Source organism: Solea solea, chromosome 15 (assembly GCF_958295425.1).
Source record: "Solea solea chromosome 15, fSolSol10.1, whole genome shotgun sequence".
Classification (NCBI taxonomy): domain Eukaryota; kingdom Metazoa; phylum Chordata; class Actinopteri; order Pleuronectiformes; family Soleidae; genus Solea; species Solea solea.
The window spans coordinates 20,066,644-20,089,441 of record NC_081148.1 but is presented as its reverse complement, the minus strand read 5'-3'; the positions used below and the strand labels follow the sequence as shown (position 1 = coordinate 20,089,441).

Genomic DNA, 22,798 nt, shown 5'->3' with positions numbered 1-22,798 from the left:
GTAAACATTGCCTTTTATTCACTTTGCAGTTATGAATAATACAAATAATATTTGGTTCTTTCCTTGAGCTTCAGTTCTCAGAAAAAAAAACGAAGTTATGAACAAATGAATCCGAACAAAGTTCTATATGATTTTAATCTTAATTTCTGGCAGTTGTGTTAAGTGGCCAAAGGGACAGGAATTGTTTGATGCCGTTTCATTACAAAATATGAAGAATCTCTTTATATAAAACTACTAAAATCAGTTCCTTGACATTGGTGATTTCTCTAAAACGTTATGGTAGAAAGAATATTTGCTATACAAAAGATAAGGTGCATACAAACACACATAATACTGATAGTACAAAAAAACAGACATCTTGGATTATTATATTATGAATCAGCCCTTTACGACATATTTCTGAGGAAGATCAACAGCTTCTCTTCAAAGTTTCTCAGGAGAAAGGCTTCACAATCTTCATTGAGATGTAATTCTGTGGACACAGGAATTTCAGATTTACTGAATGAAAAACACATTTTTAAGATAAATCCCTTCTTATAAAACAGAGAGGTTTTACTTTAAGTGTTTTAGACAAATTACCACCACTGTTATCATGGGTTAAAACAATTGCAGTAGTTTCATAAACCATTATATGCAAATTATATGTGGTCTTACAGGTAGGGAGTAGAACAGGATCCCAAGGAACAAGATGACCAGCAGAAGAAGAATTCCTCCGATGAAAATGCATCTGAATCTACGCCACACAATGAACTTCATGGTCTTGCATGGGTTTGTAAACCAGAAGAATGATGTGTCGGGGCGGCTGTTGAGGAGACCAAAATGGCAATGTTCCCATTATCTACATTAATGTTAAACAATTTATAGTTTTGTTTTAAAAGTTCATACTTCGGTGCGTCCAGTTTAGGATTCATGTTGGGCTCATCCCTTCCTTTCCCAGCGGGTCTCTCTTCCATCTCTTTTTCCTCCACAATTTCCAAGGTCATCTCTACTTTCCCCTGTGAAATTAGGAAATACATACTATATTTGAATCGACCAGGAAAACAAAATGTAACCACGTTAACCAACTCTCCTACAAATATTAACATACACTCAGCACAGACTTCCCATCTTGTTCCATTATGCATGGCCACCACCCTCGTACAGACTTCTGGGAGAAGAGGGAGTTGGGTCGTGGTTGTTTGGAGATGGCTGAGACTGTCGCTGCTGGAAGCATCTTCAGGCTGCACTTCTCTGGGGTCTTAGCAGGAGGGATCATATGGAGTAGGTCCAGCTCAAGTGAACCTGCAACAGAGATATGAATATAACAATTGTATCAGCAAAAATTTGTAATTTGGGGTCATTCTGCTGCACAGATAGCGTACACAAATCATAGTACACCAATCATAATAAGCTTTCAATGCTGTCACTCTGTCAGGTCAAGGTAAAGAAAAGCTAAATAACAGGGTTTCACCTAAATAGTCATCCAAGGAGAATTTGTCATTGTCCCATATCTGGACGATCAGTTTTGGAGGAATCCTAAATTCAGTTTTGTCCAGATTCCAAAAGTGCTCCTGTCAAAACAAAATGTGGTTACACAGTTGCTCCATGCCAGATTATTAAGAGATATACAGTTACAAGAAAGAAAGTACCACATATTACAAAAAATAGAAGTAATTATATGTATAATAAATGAAAACTAAGTATGAAAATGAAATAAAATACCCCTTATGAAAGTGCAATATGTACCAAATAAAAACATTATCAATATCATAAATAGGAACAGATCCATCCACGATCCACAACATCACTCACTTTGCTTGAGACGACACACAGCTGCTCTGCAGGCAGGTAATCGAACCCAAAGATGAACCTCCAGTTAAAATTTCCATCACCATCCAAGGATCTGTAGTGGACATCAGTCTTCTGCTTGTCCGCCTCCATACCTGGCATCCATCTAGAAAATATAGGAATGTTTCATTCAGATGATCTAATTGCAAAACCCAAAACAAGCACATAATACCACTGAATTTTAAAGGTAACAATTGGGAAAGGTGTTGTACCCTTTTACATAGATGTCGCTCATTCTTTCTCCAGTGATGCTGGTTTCATCCAGAATGACATCGGTTGTGTTCCAAATGATGCCCCGCAAGAAGTACCTGTTTCAATTATACCATCATATTTCACTGCTCCATGCATCATGTTATCAAATAATACTGTATTATTGCTCAGTACAAGTCTTTCTCACTTCTTGGCTTTGCGTGGAGTGATATCACATGGCGGCCCTGGCAAACCAAGGCTTTTGGGGAAAATGTCAACCCACATTTGGATTTGTCCCTATATTTGTGGGAAATAATGCAAGTTATCAACTCAGGTATTACACAATTCAAACAGCAGTGCGCTCATGCTCAGCTGCTTGTAACTACTGAAAAAATGAGTGCAGTGCAATTGCTGTTGTTTTAACCTGGGACAGATTGGGCTGATGGGAGCTAAACAGGGTCCTCGTCTCCACATGTTCTGGTACCAAGCCCTGATTTCTGAGGACATGCAGCGCCAACCTCTCTCTGGCTGGGCCCAAGTGTGAGTGGATCACAAGATTGGCCTCTGCAAAAGGACACACGTTACTGTAACATTCTGCAAGACTGTAAAACAACTGAAAAGTTTGACAGAAATTGGAAATGGTAAACGATAAACCCTCGTAAATGTTAAACACTGTACCTTTAATTGTACAAATAATAAGCAATTATCAGCGGTACCAAAATCTTGCAGGACATATTCCCTTCCTGAGAAAGTCAGCGAGCTGCCGTCCCCTTCTATGCGCGGAGGAGGAATACCCCTCACTTTGGCCACGTTCTGCAGGATCTGTGAGGGCTTCATCTGGTCTCTCCACTGATTGATCCCTGAGCTGCGAATAAAGGCACCATCAGAGCATCATCAGTCAATCTCAACCACAGGAAACACACAAGAAGAGGAGATTGTAGATTTGGTGGTTGTAGTTATATTTCAAGAGCACACAGAAGCTGTAAGCATGCCAACTTACACACAATAAGTTTGTGGCAGGCCACAGCAGGACCGAAAGCGAGACAGGAGCCTGTTCTCCAAATCAATGACCGTCTCACCCACTTTTTCATCTCTGCTCAGTAAGTCAAAGTCATACACAGCGATCTTCAGGTCCTTGTCTTGAGGCAGGAAGCAGGACATCTCAAACATCCTGGGCAAAAAAGTAAACAAATCATATGCTATATTTGTTTTTGTTGTTACGATCCTACGCGAATGGAAAAGTGGTCATCATTTGAACAAATAGAAAATAAATTCTGTAATCTGAACACATCCTCATCTCACCTCCCAAACTCTGGATTAAGGGTGGTTGGTCTGTAGTGATCCCTGTCCTCCAATGTTTTCCTCCCCAGTGTAATCTTAATGTATGGGTCACACTGATATTAAAACACAAAAAAACATTAATTTATCTCCAGTAGCTTCATAGAGTAGATGAATCAAAGAGGGATTTGTAAGTAAACTGCAATGAATGATGAAAACTCACCAAGCCATTTGTATCCTTAGGCTGCAGGTTAATACAGCGCACTACGTATATTCTGACCACGCATTCCTGAGGTGCACTCTCAGGAAGTTCTTTGAACTGCCGCGGTGGTGCCGGCATCCCTGGATCATCAGGAAGTGAGTAAATCTTGAATGATCCCTGTATAAGAAGAAAATGCTGTTTACATAAAGTGTTCATATACAAACACATTACAATGAGCCCCCAAAGGAAAAACATCTTAAACAATGAGAGCACAGTCCAGGCTTTTGACACAGCTGACACAGCTAGACAATCCAAAGTGTATTTATGAGTATGTTGTACTAAATTAAATATATGTATTACTTTACACTATCAATTTACTTTGCTTATGTTACTCTTAGCCTCCCCAGAATGAATCTCAACACCTGAATCCTGCTGCGAATCGTTTAATTTGCCCACTAGAGGGCAGACAAAGATCAGGAAAAGTAACTGTGCAACAGTGACTCCTCATGTGTGCGGACAGACACAGAGTTACAGTGACTGTTCTATAAAACCTGACGCTGTTACCTTAAACTCTCCGACCACTGAGGGATCCTCGTCTTCATCTTCAGTCTTTCCACGCTGAAGTTTGAAAGTGCTGCAGAAATCAGTGAGTCCCTGGAAGTCTGCAGCCTCTTCTAGTTCACCCTCATACACCTGAAAACCACACGGCACAAAAATGCACACACATCATCATCATCATCATCATAGAGAGGGAATTATACATGTCATCTTTTGGAATACGTACCAAACAAAAATACAACTCATGAGCCTGAATTTCGCAACTTAGATGTAAAACTCCTATGTCAAGTCAAGTTTTTTCACTTGATTTGGAAAAGGGCTAGAAGGTCACGAGTCTATAACATGGTTTATAACCACAAAATCACAACGCTTGAAAAACTAACACATGAGGTCGTTATTGGTGCTGAGATAATATCATTTCCTGTTTTTTCACAACGTGTGAGGACATATTCTCACCTGTAATGTGTCATATCCTTTTTTCAAATAGGGCCCACACTTTCCACCCTCCCCAACAGAGGCATAGAACTTACTCCACCAGTCTACTGTCTCCTCCTCCTGCAGAATGGAGAGATGAGGACGATGTTAATGTTTCTAAAGATGCTTCAGATCAGTTAAATATCTGAGAAAGTAGAAAATCTTACCTTTTCTACAGCAAGCTGCAAAGAGGGAAACAAACAGAGAGAAATTGTCACTTTAAAAACATGCTGCATTACTTATGCCACTACAAACCTATCGGTAATTCTGTGACAACTAGTCTCAATTATTTTTTACCTATTTTGTCAGTTACCTCAGTTGTTATGATGGGTCTCTCCTCGATGTCTATGACAACATCTCCCTGGGCAGCAGCGATCATTGCCACTGCAAGGTTAACGGAAATGGATAAAAATAATGTCTGTAATGTGAGTTTGAATGTGTGACAGTTCATGGTTGTGTGTATATACCTCTAGCAGACATGCAGACGTCATTGTTAATGCGATACGGGTCACAACGGAAATTGTCCAGGCAGTCAATGGTGCACTGACCCACCACAGGTTTCCTTCCAAAGGGTCTGTGGTCGATTACTTTCAGCACAATGGGAGGGGTGTACATGTCCTCTTTGGGAAGAAGCTGTATAAAGAAGAAGAAGAGAATGGACACAAAAATATAGACACAGGTCTTAATATGTGAAACGGGACATGCTTGACAGAGTTTTATGGTCAGTACCACTTTAAGAAGCAGCACGCATCCAGGGAAGTTTGGGTTCTTTTTGAAGTTCTTGATCGCAGCAGTTTGAATGATCGCACCACCACATTCCACAATCAAACTGGGGGAGGAAACAGTGGCCAACTGGTAGGTCTTCATGTTCCTCAAACCCCAGGTCAAGACCTGGTTATCAAATGAGCACATGAACACACGTATTAAAAACTCGTGGTGGGAGACAGGTGAGAGAAAAGAAGGAAGTTACAGATGATAAATGCAACCACAAGAGAAATATTCAGGCTGGGCTGGTCTTGTCTGATCATGCAATGTGTTTGAAATGGTTGGTTGATGATTGTACCTCGATGGCAGTGAGCTGCACAACAGGCCGGATTCCCTGTGGAACCATGTAGAGGTTCTCCCCACGCCGAGGAGGAATCAAGGGCAGATCTCCATCTTTTACCTGTGAGGCAAAGAAACAGCATCACCTCCAACGTGAAGTTAAACACTCGCCACTTTATTAGGCGCACAGGACACCTAATATTTTCAGGAGTGACACCTGGTGTAGTCTTCAGTTTCTTAAATAGTCAGTCCAGCACCAACAACCACATCATGTTCAAAATCATGTATATCATAACAGTTGTACCTAATAAAGTGGCCAAGGACAGTTTAATACATTTACATTCATATATGAATTACTAACCTTGTCCTTCAACAGAAGCTCAGCAGCAAGTAGTACCTCCCCAACAGTGTGTCCCTTTTTGATGACTGGGAACCACAGTAGCCTTGTGGTGACAGCCACACTGGGGTTCAGTTTTACCAAAGCGGGGCATGTACAACGACCCATGGCCTCATCATTACCCTAGTTTGGAAAAAATGCACAAGCAGACATGGATTTAGGACCTGAGGACATGCTTGTCTAGGATACAGGTCTGTATGATTTAAACTCATACCACTTGATCACTGTCATACAGCTCCAAGACCACATCTGGAGGGTTGCGAGCAATTCTCTGTGGATCCTCATAGATTTCAATGTCCTCAAAGATGAGCGTCTGATCCCATGTGGGATTCAGAGTGGCCTTAATGATTTCCGTGGTTTTACTCACATGTAGGAAGGACACATGAGCGTAGGGATCTAGTGAAAAGTAGTATAAATAAAAGTATTATATTGTGATCATAACATTTCATTTTCTTTGTGTGCAAATGTGAAAACCACAGATTGAATGCTTCACTTCTGCAGGATGCAGCCTAGTGATGAAGAAAAAAGCTAAGCGTCGACACCGATGGGGATAGCGTTTTTTACCTGAGAAGCTGTCTTTGTCCATGGCACTAAGATTCCGTGCCTGATACACGTACACTCTCAGGTGGTAACGGTAAGACCCTAGAGGGTGAGAATACCAAACTGTATCACCACTGAAAACGAGATAATCTCACAGGACACACGTTGCACCGCTGATTAAACATGGGGGACGTATTTATCCAGGCTTTCCAGACGTAGTGATTAGTGCTTTTATCTTGCATTAGGACCAGGCAGGAAGACTTTAATCAGCACCAGGGGCCAGGAATTCATTTTATCTGACTTGTCAAGACTTACGGCTAAAGTGGCAGGAAATGTTGGGTGTGTTGGCACCAAATATTTTGGCTTTATCCGTTTTGCTGGCCTTCTCGTCCACGTCAACGCCCTGTTAACAACAAAATGCAGAATTGGAAAAAAAGTACTTGTTCCTGTCAGGGTCTGACAGGAACAAGTACACACACAAGGATTATTAGAGGATCTGACTCACATGGAAAAATAGCAGCTACAATGTTGGTAGGGGGCTTTCAAGAATATAATGCACACAGTTTCAATATTACTCAGCTGTTGTCAGCATCACATTTTGACTAACCTCTGGTTAACTTCCTGTCTATTAGTGCTGTTGGCATTTCCCTCCTTTCTCACGTTATGAACTTGAGCTTAAGTTTAGTTCAGTCAGGCTTGTCTGTCTGTCACTGCGGCCCCAGGAGGACATGTTACACGTAACATCGTGTGACTCTTCTGAGGAAGACCACAGGAAATGCTCGAAATATATAAAGGTAACCACATTCTTCCGTTTGACTGAACGAAACTTAAGCTCAGTTACATTACCAAGAGGACAGTATGAAACGTTCTGAATCACCTAATGAAAGCATTTAGTGAGCGGACCATTTACTCACAAACTACGCTCTTTGTTTAATTCTGGCACCAGATTGGATACGTTTTGTCACAGATTTACTGTCAGACTCCCTGAGACTGAGCCAGCACTCCAGATCTGTGATAGCTGTCATAAAAAAGGAGCTATTGAACACAGTGTTATAGTTAAAGCTCCAGTGTGCAACATTAGGAGGGTCTAACCCTCTTATGGCCATCATGATAATCAGGCCGCCGGGATTTATTTTGATTTTATGGCTGTAGAATTGTCAAAGAATGTTCAACGAGCGAGTGCTTCTTTCTGCCCATTTTTCCTAGATCTTTCACTTTCGATATCTGGCAGTTATTCTACTGTTTAAGAATTATGATACTGAGAAGCTGACGCCACAAACATGTGATGCGCTGAGGGCTACATCGCCAGTCCAACACATGATAATGAGAAGTACACATGCTGTTGTCGAAAATAGGATTGGTAATAGAAGGGGTAATATGTGCTTTAGGCAGGGGGGGGCTTGCTTTCCACTGGCTGCTTTGCGTTGCCATGTCACTACAGCAGCCTAAACAGACATAAAAGCCAGCAGTTTTGAGTTCTGAAGCAGAAGCTTTCATTGCAAACAAGGAAGAATGGCTCACTATCTTACATGACTATGACCTTAAGTTTTACAATCTATATAAATAATACTTTAAAACCTCATGTCTGATAAGACAGCTCAATGTACTTGTTGATGATGGCTTCCTTTCTGGGATGTGTTAGTTCTCTGATGTACATAGGAAAGGGAGTCCTCAGTTTGTTGCAGTCTACAGTCTCGCCATTAGATGTCGCTAGTTCTTACACAGTGGTCCTTTAACTAAACAATATCACTGACTGCAGCTCTAAGACTCACTAATGCCCCTTCCAATCCAAAGATGGCGGACGCCCCGATGCAGTCTGATGGGATCATCTTTCTCCTCCAGCAGCGGCGGCGAAATGTGTCAGAGGATCGCTCCTTCCTGTGAAATTTCCAACCAATCAGTGACGAGTATTCCCAACCTTCCCCCGGTTCTTGTCGCTAAGCAAAAGACAAGGACATGAAGATATGAGATGCACTGCAATCATCGTATCGCTCTCATTGACTCTTTCTACCATCTACCAGTTTCTCACTTCAGCAGTAGCCACTTTATCAGAAATCTTCTTTCTACGCCGCGTGAGTCTCTTCCTGCGGTGGACGTGGTACATCTTCTCTGCAGCCACCCAAGATTTGGGCTTATCGTCAGGAGGAATGGTGACACCATATTCCCAACCTAACGTCACAAGTCACACACGCTGTGTTAGACACAAAATACTTCAAACGTAAAGATAGTGATCACACATTTAAGCTCCAGTTTCCATGTTACCTCTCTCATCTACAGCTCTGTTGCTGTCAAAACTCCACTCATCTTCCCAGTTCCATCCAAGAGGACAGTCAAACTCTGCTGGGCTCTGAGCCTTTTCTCCATTCTACACAACAAAAAAAACACTGCTGTTCATTTATGTCATGTACATCTCTTTAATTGTGTCATCCACAAAATAAAATTTTCTTTGCTGCAACCCTAATAAACACAACATTACTTTAATATTAAATCCTCTCAATGTTATGTGAAGACACACGCTGGTTTGAAGTACTAGTTGTGAGACATAGGAGCAAAATAAAGAGAAATAGAAGCAGATTCAAGTTATTTAAGCTCAGGTAATGTTCAGTTTGGTAATGTTACCAAAAGTGACGTCCTAACTTTGATTAACCCTCATGAAAGTTTTCTTTTCTTCAAGATGTCTAACTTCTCATACTAAGAGAGATAGAGGTGAAACGTCACAAGAACACACTGCTGAGAATAAATACTAGCACAAAAGAAACTGATAAGACTAAACTAGGGTTGCCAACCGTTCCTTAAAATAAGAATTCTGTTCCATATTAAACAGATACGGAGACTCACTTTGTTCCTTATTTTTGATTATCAAGTCAGTGCAAAACCAAATTACACATTAGTCCAGTAACGATTTGTATGTGGGAAAATAAAACCGTCCTCCTGCTGTCAGGCCCTCTCAATCTATCTGTCTTTCCTGGGTATCATAGCAACGGAGATGTGGCGATATGTGGATACTGCGATATGTGGATACTGCTCAGGCGAAAAGAAAATTGCAAAAACATAATAAAAGCATTATATCGAAGTGTGAAGTGTGTGGGTGGCAAAGTAGCCTGTCTTAAGTGCAGTATATCGGGGGGGAAGTAGTGAGTAAAGTGTAATATGTAAGTTTCATATTACACTTTACAGTTATACTCAGTTACATAATGTAACTGAGTATAACTGTTCCTTCTTTTCTTATCAGGAAGTTGGCAACCCTAGACTAAACACAAGCAGGACTAGACAGGCTTTGGTCCTGTTATCTTAACCCACATTATTTTCAGAAAATGTCCCAGAGGTGTGTACACTGTATGTATGCAGTGTCTATCATACCACATCTGTGTACGGCTCCGCAGCAGGTTTCCAATCCCCACCAGGAAAACGTGTTTCATTGTGAAATATTTCATCGGTGAACTCTGTGTGGCCAGCATCAGCTTCTGTCAACACGCTGTAGAAAAAAACATGACAGCAAGAGGCTTTGTGACGAACATTGCAGCAATGCAGGATGATAAACAACCCAGAGCAACATAAATGACCAGAGCGCTAGTTATTTACATGTCCCTCAGTGGGGAATGTAAACACATCAGATGAAGGAGGCACTTAGGGAGAGGGGGAAGGAGACCCTTTCCCCGAAAAAAGAAAAAAAAACACTGGCTGAAATTCCTTTTCATTTCCTGTATTTGTGTTTATATTTAGTCTGTTCAGTGGCTGGAGCAACTCATCATAACTGCTGCCGGTTAACAGAGTTTAGATTTGTTTTAAATGATTTGGAGCTTGTTCAACTGCACAGTGGCAACAGGATGTTAGTGCTCAAAACAGACTTTGCCCTGACTCCTCCAGAGCTGTTTGTGTGTGTGTATACTTTAAACTGTATTTGTCGCCTATTTAGGACCTTTTCTGGCATAAATACTGACCTTGTCAGGACCAGTAGTCCTCATGGAGACCAAAGCATGGTCCTAATGAAGCAGAACCTAATACCTGGGGAACTGATTAAGTTTAGGGCAGAGAAGAACAGTGATGTAAACCTGTGTGTGCACACTAACCTTGTCCAGAGTAGTAGTTTTTATGCTTAAAACCTGGATCTGGTGAGACAGAACCTACATTTGCGAGGCTCTGGTTAAAGTTAGGGCAAAAATAGATTGCAGTTAGGTTAAGGTTACTGTTGGGCATTAACTGGATAGGGCTAAGATTTGGGATAAGGTTTTGGTTAGGCTGTACAAATGAATTGAAATCAATGCAGTGTCCTGTGTGCTTGCAAGCATAACGAATTGAGCAACATAAAACCCACCAACGATCAGGGTCTATAAGCCAGTCTTCATCCCATTCCCATCCACGTGGTGGAAGGAAACGCTCTTGTTTGAGTTTCACCTTTCCGGTCACATCGGAGAATTTATGGCGACCCACGAGTCCAGTGGTTCCCCACTTCCCAAACACTTGAGCCTGGTTCTCATACTGCAGAGATAACAACATTCCAGTATCAGCTTAAATATGAGCAAAAAAAAAAGAAAAGAGCTCATATCCTGTTTAGCAACTGTACCATTTCAGCGTACACACTGAAGTTCCCTTCGGAAAAGCTGTTGAACTTCTTCTCATGGGCAGAGAGGCCGAGCCACATGTTGATCCGCAGCTGCACCGGGATCTTCATACCTTTGTTTTTGTCCATGGGGTACTAAAAAATATGGATTTAGTTACTGGTAATTGCTCCACTTGTAACGTTCTTGAATCAAACTGCGTAGTCAATTTTCACACTGGCCATTCTCCCCCAAAAGATAGACTAATGTCCACAATCTTTTGTCCAATTTTAGTTTGGGGCTATTTTATGGTTTGGGTACATGCTATTTCATTCAAGGTCATGTCATGTTAATTGGCCTTGTACCTGCATGAAGATGGTCTGTGTCTTTCCACAGTGTTTGCCACAGGCTTGTTCACTAACGGGGGCAAACAGGATCTGGTTCGCTGGGACCCGGGCAAAAGCCACTCGCTTCTCTCTTCTCAACATCCAGATGATCACATCTGGCATGCTGCTCTGAGGCTAATGGAGATGCAAAACACTTCAGTGACATAAATCAGGTTTCAGTCATGTCGTGCAAACTTAGAAAATAGTTTTCTCTAACCTCTTCTGCCATCTGCTTGATTCTGTCCAGCCAGTCTTCAATGTCACTGACAGTGGCCTTAACATCTGTGGCGTCTTCTCTCATTCGAATGGCCATCTCACTCATGTTGTTCACAGTGGCATCACGCAGGTTTTTTATTTGAAGGTCCAGAGCAGTCAGGTTGGGCTGACCCTCCAGCACTGGGAGCTGAACACTGTCAGAACAAACACCAAAGTCAAAGGACAACGGAATTCAGTCCAAACAGAGACCTGTACATGTATTTGACCACATTACAGTAATGCAACGTTACAATATAATGTGATAACAGAAATACATTATGATGTATTTACCTGTTTAGATCCTCAATCATGTGGTTGACGAGTTTGAGCCAAATCTCTACCAAACGTGCCTCCGGCATCTTTGCCAAGATGGCAGTTTTTAAAGAAATGAGATGGGACTCCTGAATAAATTACAACGACAGATAAGTGGAGATTACATACGTCAGATTGCATACGTCAGTCTGTTTGTAAAATTAAAGTGCAACATTTGGGAAGACGCTGCCAACGACTTCTGCTCACCAGTCTTTCAGCAACGGAGAGGAGGACATTGACAGCGTACAGGCGGTAGCTAACGTCTTCCCAGTATGAGGTGAGAATCACTACAGGCTTAGTGTTCGCCCAGGGAAGGTAATAGTAGTGATTACCTGTGGGATACAAAATAAATACACCCAGTCATTTTAAATACAGTTTAAAGAGTTCACCACATAATCCTCATGGCCGCGGAAAAACACAGACTTACACACATAACTGCCCAAGGGCCACTGTTACAGCAGAAATTTAATATACTATCCATTAGAATGTTTGTATAAGTGTAAATTGTATGAACATTAAAATCATGTGGTTTTACATTCATTCATTCATTCATTCATTCATCTTCGCCAGCTTTATCCTCCATATGAGTGTTGTGGGGGACGCTGGTGTCAATGCCAGCTGACATGGGGGCAAAAGGCCGGGTGCACCCTGGAGAGGTAACCAGTCAATCACAGGGTTCATTTGGTTCTTGTTATCTTTAATATACACTTTATATAACTGAAAAACCAGCCATAGTGTGTGTTTCACATTTTAAAGCAGAATCTTACTGTGCAATAAATATAGAATGAGATCATTTCTGGCATGTGAAGGCCACCATATTTCTCTGATGCCATTAGATGTCACTAATGCTTACAAACTGCACTTTTAATTAAAATATATTTAGAGAAGAATTAGAATTAGTTAGAATCTGGATTTGATGGGGAAGTTTCAAGTTCTTCTTCTGTGTGCAAGTTCTGTGTTTGTGTTTCCTCAAGGCTAAAGCACTCGCAGGCCAAAGACATCCAGATTGAGGTTCAGTTAATGTCAGACTCTAAATTGACTGTAGGTGTAATTGTCTCTGTGGAAGTCTGGCACCTGTAGAGGGTATTCCCATCTTCTCACTCAATGCTAATTGGGATTAGCTCCCTTGTAAGTCTCAAAAAGATAACCAGTACAGACAAGACCACAGACATCCTCTGTGGTCTTGAAAAAATGTGTAATTCACCGTCAAACTGCTTGTGGTCAAAGTCATGGGCCAGATTACAGATTATAACATGTTTAACATCATAACACAATCCATGCAGACTTGTTTTTTCATACCATCAAACACAGCATAGCTGTACTGGGTGGTGGAAGCCAGGGGCTTGCAGGTGGAGTCCAGCTTGTTACCATAGTTACCAATGCTGACCTCGAATTGAATTGGTTCGCCCGGCTCTTGGAGCATGCAGGCACTGTGAAACACAGCGCACAGGGAGAACTTTCTCTTCCGCTGGTATTTCTATACTCAAATAAAAAAAAAAAAAAGAAGATGTTACAGTGTTAGTGGTGAAAAAATATTCTACTTTCTTCTCACTTGCAGTTATAATAATATTAATATTTGTATGGTGCTTTACATCAGTTTTTCGTGACCCCAATATAATCTGCAATCTTGAAAAATAACAGTTACTTTCACGTCTGTTTCTGACAAGACAACTCTTATGAAAGTCTCGTGAAAAAACTTCTGGGTTTAAAACAGTGTGTCCTTCTTCTTAAGGATTTAGGTGTTTAACCTGTGCCACCAGGATGTCATCGCTGGAGATGTCATCAACATATTTATCAATCTTCTCATCCAGCTTAGTGGACAGTTCAACAAGGACCCTCCCCCTGTAGGAGACGCCTTCACCCTGCAACACATCCAAATGGAAGGTTTATGGAGAGATCATGTACATATTATCATGATGATAAAGACGAAATACCCCAGAGTAAACTCTGGAACCTGAAGGAGTTGTACTACCTTGCCCTTGTTAAGTTCCTCGTATGGGTCGGGCAGTCCAGTGAATTCTCTGGGGCTTCCATACATGTTGACATAGCACGGCCCAAAAGCTGGGAGAAAACCAACCTCTGATACTGCAGTGCTTCCTACAACAATAAAGTAAGACAGATGCATAAAGGGGGAAACATCACATTAAAAACAATTGTTTCATAATTATTACAGAATAACTGCTATGATTACCGTCAATTTCTCCACCAGGAGCAGACATTGAGCTTAACTTCAAAAATACTGTCCCTATGGCATCGTCCCTGGTCAGGCGATCCCTGCCGAGATGAAGTCAACATGTCAAATACGAGTTAGGATGTAGAGTAACTGCGCGTATTCTGTTTCTGAATGATTTCCAGCTCTTACCAGTCATACATAGTCAGCTTGATGCATTCACACATAGATGGGAACTACAGGGGCAGAAGTATATGTTAATTTGTGCTAAAGGTTGAAGAGATTTTCATTTTTTAATGCTTTTTAAGCAATTGTTTGATTTTGCAAGATACATTTAAACATGTTTTGTGAGTGTAGCTTAAATTTTAAGGGGTTTGTGTTTACTGTTTTGAGAGGAGGGGATTTCAGGAAATGTGTTTTCACAGTTCAAATCAACTGTAATATGCATCTTTTGCACCTTGACTTGGAGATTGATGATTTGATTCCAGTCTGGATTGGCATTTTTCTCAATGATCTTGGTGCACAGCTAAAACAAAAAAATATGATTGCGAATTGAACAAAACTCACACAATAATATTTATTTAAAAAAAAACAAAAAAATTTTAAACATGAAATACCTTCCTCCCAGCAAAGGTGACTTCTAAATATGGGTCCACCAAATTTTTCCGGTTCCCATCTCCTCTAAAGACTTGTTTCACTGTTTGAGCAAAAGCGTCGTCCACTGCAGAAGAAAGCATTTTATAAATACAGGTGAACGCACTGAACAGATTTGACAAAACAATGCCGCAGGGTGTGGAGAAATGTGGCATCACTTACTCTGCGGCATATCCTCTGCACGGTAAACCTTCAGACTTAGAGTAGCCCATCGCACTGTGACACCGGCTGGCAACAACAGATTGCTTTCTATGTCGTCCTGCTCCTCACTCGTCTCCTTCCTATCGGACTGCAGGAGAGGAGAGGAGAGGAGAGGAGAGGAGAGGAGAGGAGTTTCAGCACTGACCTATGCTCTGCGTGTAGTCATTTGTGGGCAATGTGATGATAATGGTGAATAACAATTATGCTCATACTGGTGGCTCATCTCCAGTGCCAACAATAATCAAGCTAACTTTCAGGTAACCTCTGGCCCCTGAGCTGGAGTCATCAGGATCACTCAGGAGAAGCCATTTCCTCATTATGGCATGACCTAGACATAGTATAATATTATATAATATGTTCAAACATCTTCATATTATACACACAAATGTACTTTTACATGGAAAAACACTGACCTGGTTCATCATAGATGTAGCCAACATCCAACTGGGCGACACAGGAAAGAAAGAAAAGGCAGGAAAGACATTTGTGTTTAAGCGACAAATCTGCTCTACTGCTTCAATAGTGAGTGACAAATCATTAAAAGGCACAATTTAAAACAAACAGAGACTGTGACTGAGAGGAACTCGAATTGGAATACCTTGAACTCTCCCATTAGACTGTCAGCTCTGAGGGAGAACGAGTCATAAACCTGTCAAGGAAATGTGGGAATATTTCTTTTAGCAAATGCAAAAGGAATTTTGTTTTAAAAGCATGAAAAAAAAAGAAATTATTAAAAGAATTATCCACGCACCCGGAGGCTAACGCTCTCGTCCAACAGTTCAGAGGGCAGCATGTTGACATTGTAGAAAAACATCTGAGAGACAAAATGTTGTATTGAGTATTTTTCGTGTATAGTTTGATGTCAAACACCATTTATGCTTATACAGTAGTTCGCCGAGGCGAGGCGTGTAGAGCAGTTGAAAACACACCATAAGTGAATAATATTTATTTTAAGAAGGGAAGCATTTTGTGTGACATAGGTTGTATTACCTCATCATAGAATGGGTTACTTCCTCTTCTTATTCTGGTCCTGTGGGTCTGTCCGCATGCGTTCACCTTAACCACTGGCTTGATGTTGTTGCCAGGCAGCTGTCGACCCTCAATGACCCGAACACGGATCTGGACGTTGTAAACATCAAGTGTGGCAGCTGAACAATTATGTGACACTTAACCTGGATTATTTTTGAAAAGGTAACGAAAACCAAAATATCTTACTTAAAGAAAAAGATATGAGTCAAATTTTGGGTGTTCTCTATCATGGGGGAGTTATTACTCACAGAGGCAAACTCAGCTGTCATTCATGTGATTAACAAAAGTAATTCTCTCTAAACTGGCATTTACATTATCCAGGAACATGGTAATGACAACTTAAACAATACCTGGAAGTCCTGAGGCTTGTTGGCTAACGCTCTGTGTCTCTTACGGCTGAGACGCAGTGGCTTGTGGCTGGGCTTCCCAGGCTGGTTTGGCAAAGTGGGAGATCGAGGACTTCCGTCCACGTCTGTCTCCCCCTCTTCCCCCTCTTCCCCCTCATCACTGCCTCCTGTCACAATTCAAACATCCATCCATCATCTACCGCTTTATCCTCCAGCAGAGGGTCGCGGGGGGTGCTGTGCCAATCTCAGCTGACATAGGGCAATACAGTTTGCCAGTCCATCGCAGGGCCACACACACACACACACACACACAGACAAACAACCATTCACTCTCACTCTCACACCTGTGGTCAATTTAGGGTGTCCAATTTACCTAATCCCCATATTGCATGTTTTTGGACTGTGGGAGGAAGCCGGAGAACCCGGAGAAAACCCACACACACACAGGGAGAACATGCAAACTCATGCAGAAAGGCCCTTGTTCCAGCCGGGGTTCAAACCCGGGTCTTCTTGCTGCAAAGGCAAGAGCGCTAACCACTACACCAACCGTGCATCCCTCAATTCAAACATAAATCTGTAAATTCATTGTATTGTTCTCTGAGTTCAATTTGTATCCATCATGAACGGATGATTGATGGAGAAAGACTTGACATTCTTGATGACTATAACCAGAGAGAATATAGCAACAGAACCATGTTCTTAAAGAACGCTTCCATTTTAAAGCTCCAGTGTGTAACTTTACTAGAACAGCTGTCGTGCTTCTTCCTTCCCTCTGTCAGTCGTGGTGTGACAAAAATGTTGCCAGGTGACGCGTAAAACAAAACACTGTTACACTGACAAACGCAGAGAGAGTCATGTGGAGCTTAATCATCAGAGTGTGAACTCATTTGACATTGAGTGGTTTAAATGCAACCAACCTTTATTTGTCCTTTAAAAGTTACACACTACAGCTTTAATGTTTACTGCGGTTTTTCTTTCAAATGAAAAATACTGACTAAAATTACTGCTCAGTGCTCGTATTTAAAAGAATTCAAATCTTGAGCCACGCAAATATCCTCTGCACAGTCAACCCTTTCCCAAACATCAGGGACACAAGGTCACCTTCACAGACCAAAAAGGATGTAGTTCTTCTCTTTTTGTAATAAGCTTTTGTTTAAAAACATGAAACGCACACACACACACACACACTGCTTGTTTTGTCTACAGTTAGGGCAGCTGTAGAAACATGGAAGCGCAAGATAAAACACAGCCTTTTTTTTTTGTATTTCACAACTATTAAAACACTTATTTAAAATATACTTCAATTTCTAACAATAAACTGGACCATTAATCCTCAGTCTATAAACTGAAATCTGTGACAAATTTAATTTAAAAGGATTCCAAGGAGATGATACTGAGGTTTTGCTTTTACAAGCCAAAGATAGGGTTTGTGACATTACAGTGACCTTGGCCTTTAATCCTTTGACTACCAAATTTGAATCAGTTTATCAATGAGTCTAATTTAAACAAAATTAGAAGAAATTTCCTTTAGGTGTTCTTGAGGTATTGAGTTCACAAGGCCAGGACAGACAGACAGAGGAGAAGACTCCTTTCTTTTGTGTTATATGTATTTTTTTTGCCTATTGATGTAGAAAAATGTTTCTTGCCGGCATTCTCAGTGGCAAATACAATCTAAAATAAGGTATTAAATCATCCATTAAATCATATATCTTGAACTCTACCACATTAGCATATCTTGTAATTCTACGTACCATCATCCACATTGCGGGACATGTCTCCGTCTGGCTGCTCGTTTAGGTTTGGTGTGGTGTTGGCAGGTGGCTCATACCCAATCAGCAAGTTAATATTTGCCTAAAAGAAAAAATAAGGTGTTCTCTCTCAATCAGCATGATCATCTCAAATTATCTTTGCAAATTCATTTTTAAAGAAATGTCATTAAACCCTGTTATTCACCCCAATAGCCTGTTGTTTCTCATTGACCAAGGGCACATTCTTGGATGGGAGGGATCTCACTTGACCATTGGCCAACTCTTTCAGAGAGATTCTTGCCGAGCCAATGAATCTGAAAAGCAGACAGTCACACAAACTTCAACAAGTGAACCAACACAGCTGGAGCAAAACAATAACCTTTGTTTAAAAGCGCAGCAAGGATGAGTGGCTAGAAGAAAAAAACAATAGGGAGGGATGTTGTGGTGAGGGTTTTCGTTGCTGTCATTGCCTGGCACTCTGAATCAGTTGGTTTCCACTTCCCAATTTCACTTCTTCACATATGAACAAGTGAGCAACAACACCTACACTGTTACTCTGTCGCCCAACCAGACATAATTGTAATTAATAACCACAATGAGTCAAGAATTTTTCACAATCATCCCAGACAAAATGAGGACTAATTTTCCTCGCTACTGTTACAGCAAGTTACAGCTTATGAGAGAAAGTGAGTTTGCTACACAACAAGGAAAAATTGTAAAAAAAATAAATAAATAAAGAACCCTGAGAGATGGAAGCAATTAACTTTTACCACAGGCATGTGCTGGGCGGTCTGTGCCCATTTATAAGGAGGACAAATATAGAAGCAAGGCAAGGAGAAGGAGCAGCATGGCAAGTTTATTTGAATGATGTAAAAGAAACAGACAAACAAACAAATGAATAAACCTGTTCAGGAATGCAAGTAAATAACTATAATTTCACATCTTAATCAAGAAATGATAACGTGCCTTTTTATTTTTCTGTGTCTGCATTTATAGAAAATAAAAACAAAAGGACCGCGCAATAATGAACACAAATAAATAAAGAATTAAATAAGTAAACAGTAACACCTGCCATGTTTTACGCCCCCTCTCCATTCATGTAGCTTGTATGTACAGGATTTTGAAACAGTTGGATGTTTGTTTCCACGTCTATACTATTCCACAGTCTCACGCCACAGATTGAAATACAGAAAACTTTCTCTGGGTAAATTGAGTTTACTTTCTGTTCCGAGACCTCTTGCCACATGTCTTTAAAGGAGTTTTGCATACTCAGCAGCAAACCAATGTGTCATAACGGACTCTTACTTGTGAATAAGAAGATGCACTTATGTACAAAATGAATTGACTGTGTTCTTTCTGAACAGTTCCACAGTCAGCGAGTGCTTCACAAATTCTCTTCCTGAATGAAGTTTAAGCTCCTTAGATATAAACTCTGCTATGCAACAGTCTCTATCTGAATGTGTTTTAGTAAGATGCCTTTTGGGAGTCCAAACTACTTCAAGAAGAATAAACAAACTCCATAACCAAATTAATTAACAGCAGGATTGATTTTCAAATGTTAGTCTTTGTTTTTAAATCCCTAAACATCCTGGCACCTATTGCAGTTGCAGCCCCTCGACTTTGGCACCACCGGGTCCATCAAATGTGCCCAGATCCTGGAGATTGTTAAATGTGCTTTGAATACATTCTGACTTTATCTCCTTGGCTTTTAATTCAGGTTGACCTGGATTTGCGTTGTTTTTGTGTTGTATACAGTGAGTGGTGCAGTGTAGTATTATTGTACTCTTTTGTTGATTTGGTCTTTTCTGCACAGCACTTTGGTCATTCCTGGTTGTTTTTTTAAAACTGCTCTATAAATGAGTTCAGCTGAGTTGAGTTGACTGCATGCCAGCACATTTGCTGTTGGAAATCATCCAGATTAGCTGCATATTTGAAGTCGAAAGTACAGTTGAATTTGAATGTATTCCCCTTTAATAATAATCTAAATTTAGAGGGGGTCAAAACATTTATAAATATTTATACATTTGTTAACTTAGCTCTCCAGGAAATAAAATATTTAAGTCTAGTTTAAAGCATTTGGGTCTTTTCCACTGTCTTTAACTACAGTGAAAAGAGCCAGAAGCTTACAGTATATTCCTGGCAAAGGGACACATTTTCCACTACAGAAGACAAGATTAATTTTGGAGCAGAGGGGAAAAAAACAAAAAACTAAGCAATCAGTACAGTCTATCATGATGTTATTACAGATTAGATGTTCTCCTTCCTGACTCTCCTTTCAAAGATTTTCTAGATTTCTCACTGTGCTCTCAATGAGTCGCCAAGGAAGAACACTTCCCTCTAAATCTGCTTCGTTTTTGCAAAACAATACAGGCTGAAATATGACCAGTCATCACCACCGTGTGCCAATGACGAGCCAGGAGACACTCATGTGGTACAGAGAGCGATCATGGAAAAATGTGTGTGTGTGTGGGTATTTGTATTTATATCTTTGTGAGTTCCAAAATCCTAAACACCTATCTTTAAAGGGCTTTTTCAGGGTTACGACCTGGTTTAAGGGTTGGGGTTAGGCTTAAGGCACTTAGTTATGATGGTTAAGGTTAGGGTAAGGGGCTAGGAAATGCATTATGTCAATGATGTGTCCTTACTACGATACAAAAACAAGTTTGCGTGTGTGTGTGTCACCCTTTAAAGAGACTTTTGGGGATTAAGACCTGGTTTTAGAGTTAGGGTTACAAGTGGGTTTAGGTTAGGGTTAGGGTTAGACATTTAGTTATGATGGCTTAGGTTAGGGTAAGGGGTTATGGAATGCATTATGTCTATGAATGTCCTCAAAATAAATGTATTCAATACACAGTCAGACACTATGATGACTGAGTGGAAACATTACAACTTAACGGCTCTTCCTGCATGCAAACCCAATAACCCAATAATATCACAAAGACAAGTGTAGTGTAATATAATTAACGAAATTAAAATAGAGTTATGAATAATAAGTGTGCAGAGTGAGTCTATTGTGGAAAGTGAAAGGGGAATTTATCCTTTCCTTTTAAGGCAACATTCCTTGCTTAAGAGCTGCTGCAGTGCTCTTGTGAAGGAAACAAAGCACCATCATGACTGACGCTGCAAGTCCTGACACGGTCACAGTGAGCCCTGTGGTTACACAGCTTGGTGAAGTTAAAACATGCACCTCTACGTACTCCCTGGGAAAAGATAATAATAAATGTTTTCAAGCTGAGAAATGTAAAGAAACAGGCATTTTCTCGTTTTTTTTTTTACTTCAGACATTACCTGCTCCACATTATGATACATGTGCGTTTGTTTATTTGGGGGGAAAAGGGGTTTTATTTGGAATGACTGCCCCTCATGTTGCCATGGAGAAGTTTTCATTACTTAAAAACTCTCTGCACAAAGAAAGTGTGCTGGTTTGTCACACCGCAAGGCCAGAATAAGGTCACGTATTTATTCACCACAGAAAAAAATGTCATGAGCACATCTGCGTGGTTTAGGACAAACCTGGTTTGTACTGATATTTAGCAGAAAACATGTTAAGTCAAGTAAGGATGTTTTTATCGCCGTAAATACGTGCAGCGATGAATCAAAAACCTGTTATAACATGGTTAAATGTGGTCATTTCAATGTGTGATGCTTTTTTTTAATTCACATACTTATCTTTGCCAATTGTCTCGTAGTCTTTCACTACCACGCTGATGAATGACGAAGCATCCAGGGGACAGCATTTCAGGTCAAATTCAAGCACCTGTAATTATAAGGAAGACACTGTCTCAGTAATATACAGTTATGCAAACAGCAGTAATAACAGCTGGCAGGTCACTTCATCCATAATGCATACTATTATGTGTTATGGCAGCACTTACTTCATTCCAGGTGGGATTCAGTTCATTGTCGACCACTTTGGTTTTCTTCTTTTCACCTGTGAGCACAAAGAAAAATCACTTTGAGAAACACATCAGTCAAAAATGAACCCCTTATTTATTATTTATGTTTTTTTTGCCTGGTGTTCTGGGATTAGTGACTGCTTTTGTGTTGTCTTGTTTCTACTGCTGCATATCCTTTTTTTAAGGTTTGTCCGTTAAAATACTAAGGAAACCTGTGTAAAAGAGATAAACAAAGCAGCTTCTCTGTGGGGTCACTCTGACCTTATAAGGATTGAAGTATTTTTTGAATGAGTTTCTGCCAAATCCAAGGAATGATGCAGTAACATGCTGCTACATTTGAGTGCAAAAGTCATGTCCAGACACTTAAAAGATGACAATAAAAGTGCCATAAAAACGACATCAAATAGAAAAATGTAAGTCACTGGTATACATGAAGCATCAGAAAAAGCTCTCACCTCTGAAGACAACGGCAGCTATTGGATCTGGATTTCCAAGTTTCTTTTTGGGGATCCCAGTTGCGGACTCAACAATGACCCGCAGCATTTTAATAAAGTCCGATTTTATTCAAAGAAGAAACCAAAAAACAACAACATCATACTCCACAGCAAGTCATGGAAAGGTGACAGAAGGAACTGAGAGGCTCGGATGTGTGTGCGAAGAAGAGAGGATAAAACCGGAGGGTAGCTTATGAGTCACAACAATGACTGCAGGACAAAGGCTTTAAAATAGTAATAATAGATAATTAGAGCAGAA

At 40.6% G+C, this 22,798-nt stretch overlaps 1 protein-coding gene across 1 annotated transcript; it reads right to left on the bottom strand.

Moving 5' to 3' along the window:
• Positions 1–110: 110 nt before the first annotated feature.
• myofl (myoferlin like) lies at positions 111–22,798 on the bottom strand. The gene is made up of 53 exons (XM_058651920.1): positions 22,501–22,798; positions 22,025–22,080; positions 21,815–21,906; positions 18,355–18,463; positions 18,153–18,252; positions 16,405–16,568; positions 16,016–16,144; positions 15,777–15,839; positions 15,624–15,674; positions 15,439–15,469; positions 15,238–15,353; positions 14,987–15,113; positions 14,788–14,891; positions 14,628–14,696; positions 14,363–14,406; positions 14,192–14,274; positions 13,973–14,097; positions 13,749–13,862; positions 13,300–13,477; positions 12,208–12,332; positions 11,980–12,089; positions 11,651–11,843; positions 11,413–11,568; positions 11,074–11,205; positions 10,825–10,988; positions 9,870–9,984; positions 8,772–8,874; positions 8,539–8,678; positions 8,282–8,446; positions 6,825–6,912; positions 6,534–6,611; positions 6,184–6,365; positions 5,934–6,092; positions 5,592–5,693; positions 5,258–5,419; positions 4,996–5,161; positions 4,842–4,912; positions 4,696–4,710; positions 4,511–4,609; positions 4,061–4,189; positions 3,518–3,673; positions 3,319–3,410; positions 3,017–3,187; positions 2,733–2,881; positions 2,441–2,580; positions 2,225–2,313; positions 2,040–2,135; positions 1,792–1,933; positions 1,451–1,550; positions 1,088–1,281; positions 886–995; positions 655–802; positions 111–472 (listed from the first exon to the last, which is right to left on the bottom strand). The coding sequence occupies exons 1-53, from the start codon at positions 22,586–22,588 to the stop codon at positions 434–436; spliced, it is 6,123 nt and encodes a 2,040-aa protein (XP_058507903.1). The 5' UTR covers positions 22,589–22,798; the 3' UTR covers positions 111–433.

What these genes read in the sequence shown, in the direction of transcription:
- myofl (XM_058651920.1), bottom strand. Translation starts at nt 22,588, where the DNA reads ATGCTGCGGGTCATTGTTGAGTCCGCAACTGGGATCCCCAAAAAGAAA. An exon ending in CATTTCCTGCCACTTTAGCC is followed by an intron (nt 6,612 to 6,824) that starts GTAAGTCTTGAC and finishes CTCACCCTCTAG; the next exon opens with GGTCTTACCGTTACCACCTG. An exon ending in CTCCTTGGATGACTATTTAG is followed by an intron (nt 1,282 to 1,450) that starts GTGAAACCCTGT and finishes TCTCTGTTGCAG; the next exon opens with GTTCACTTGAGCTGGACCTA.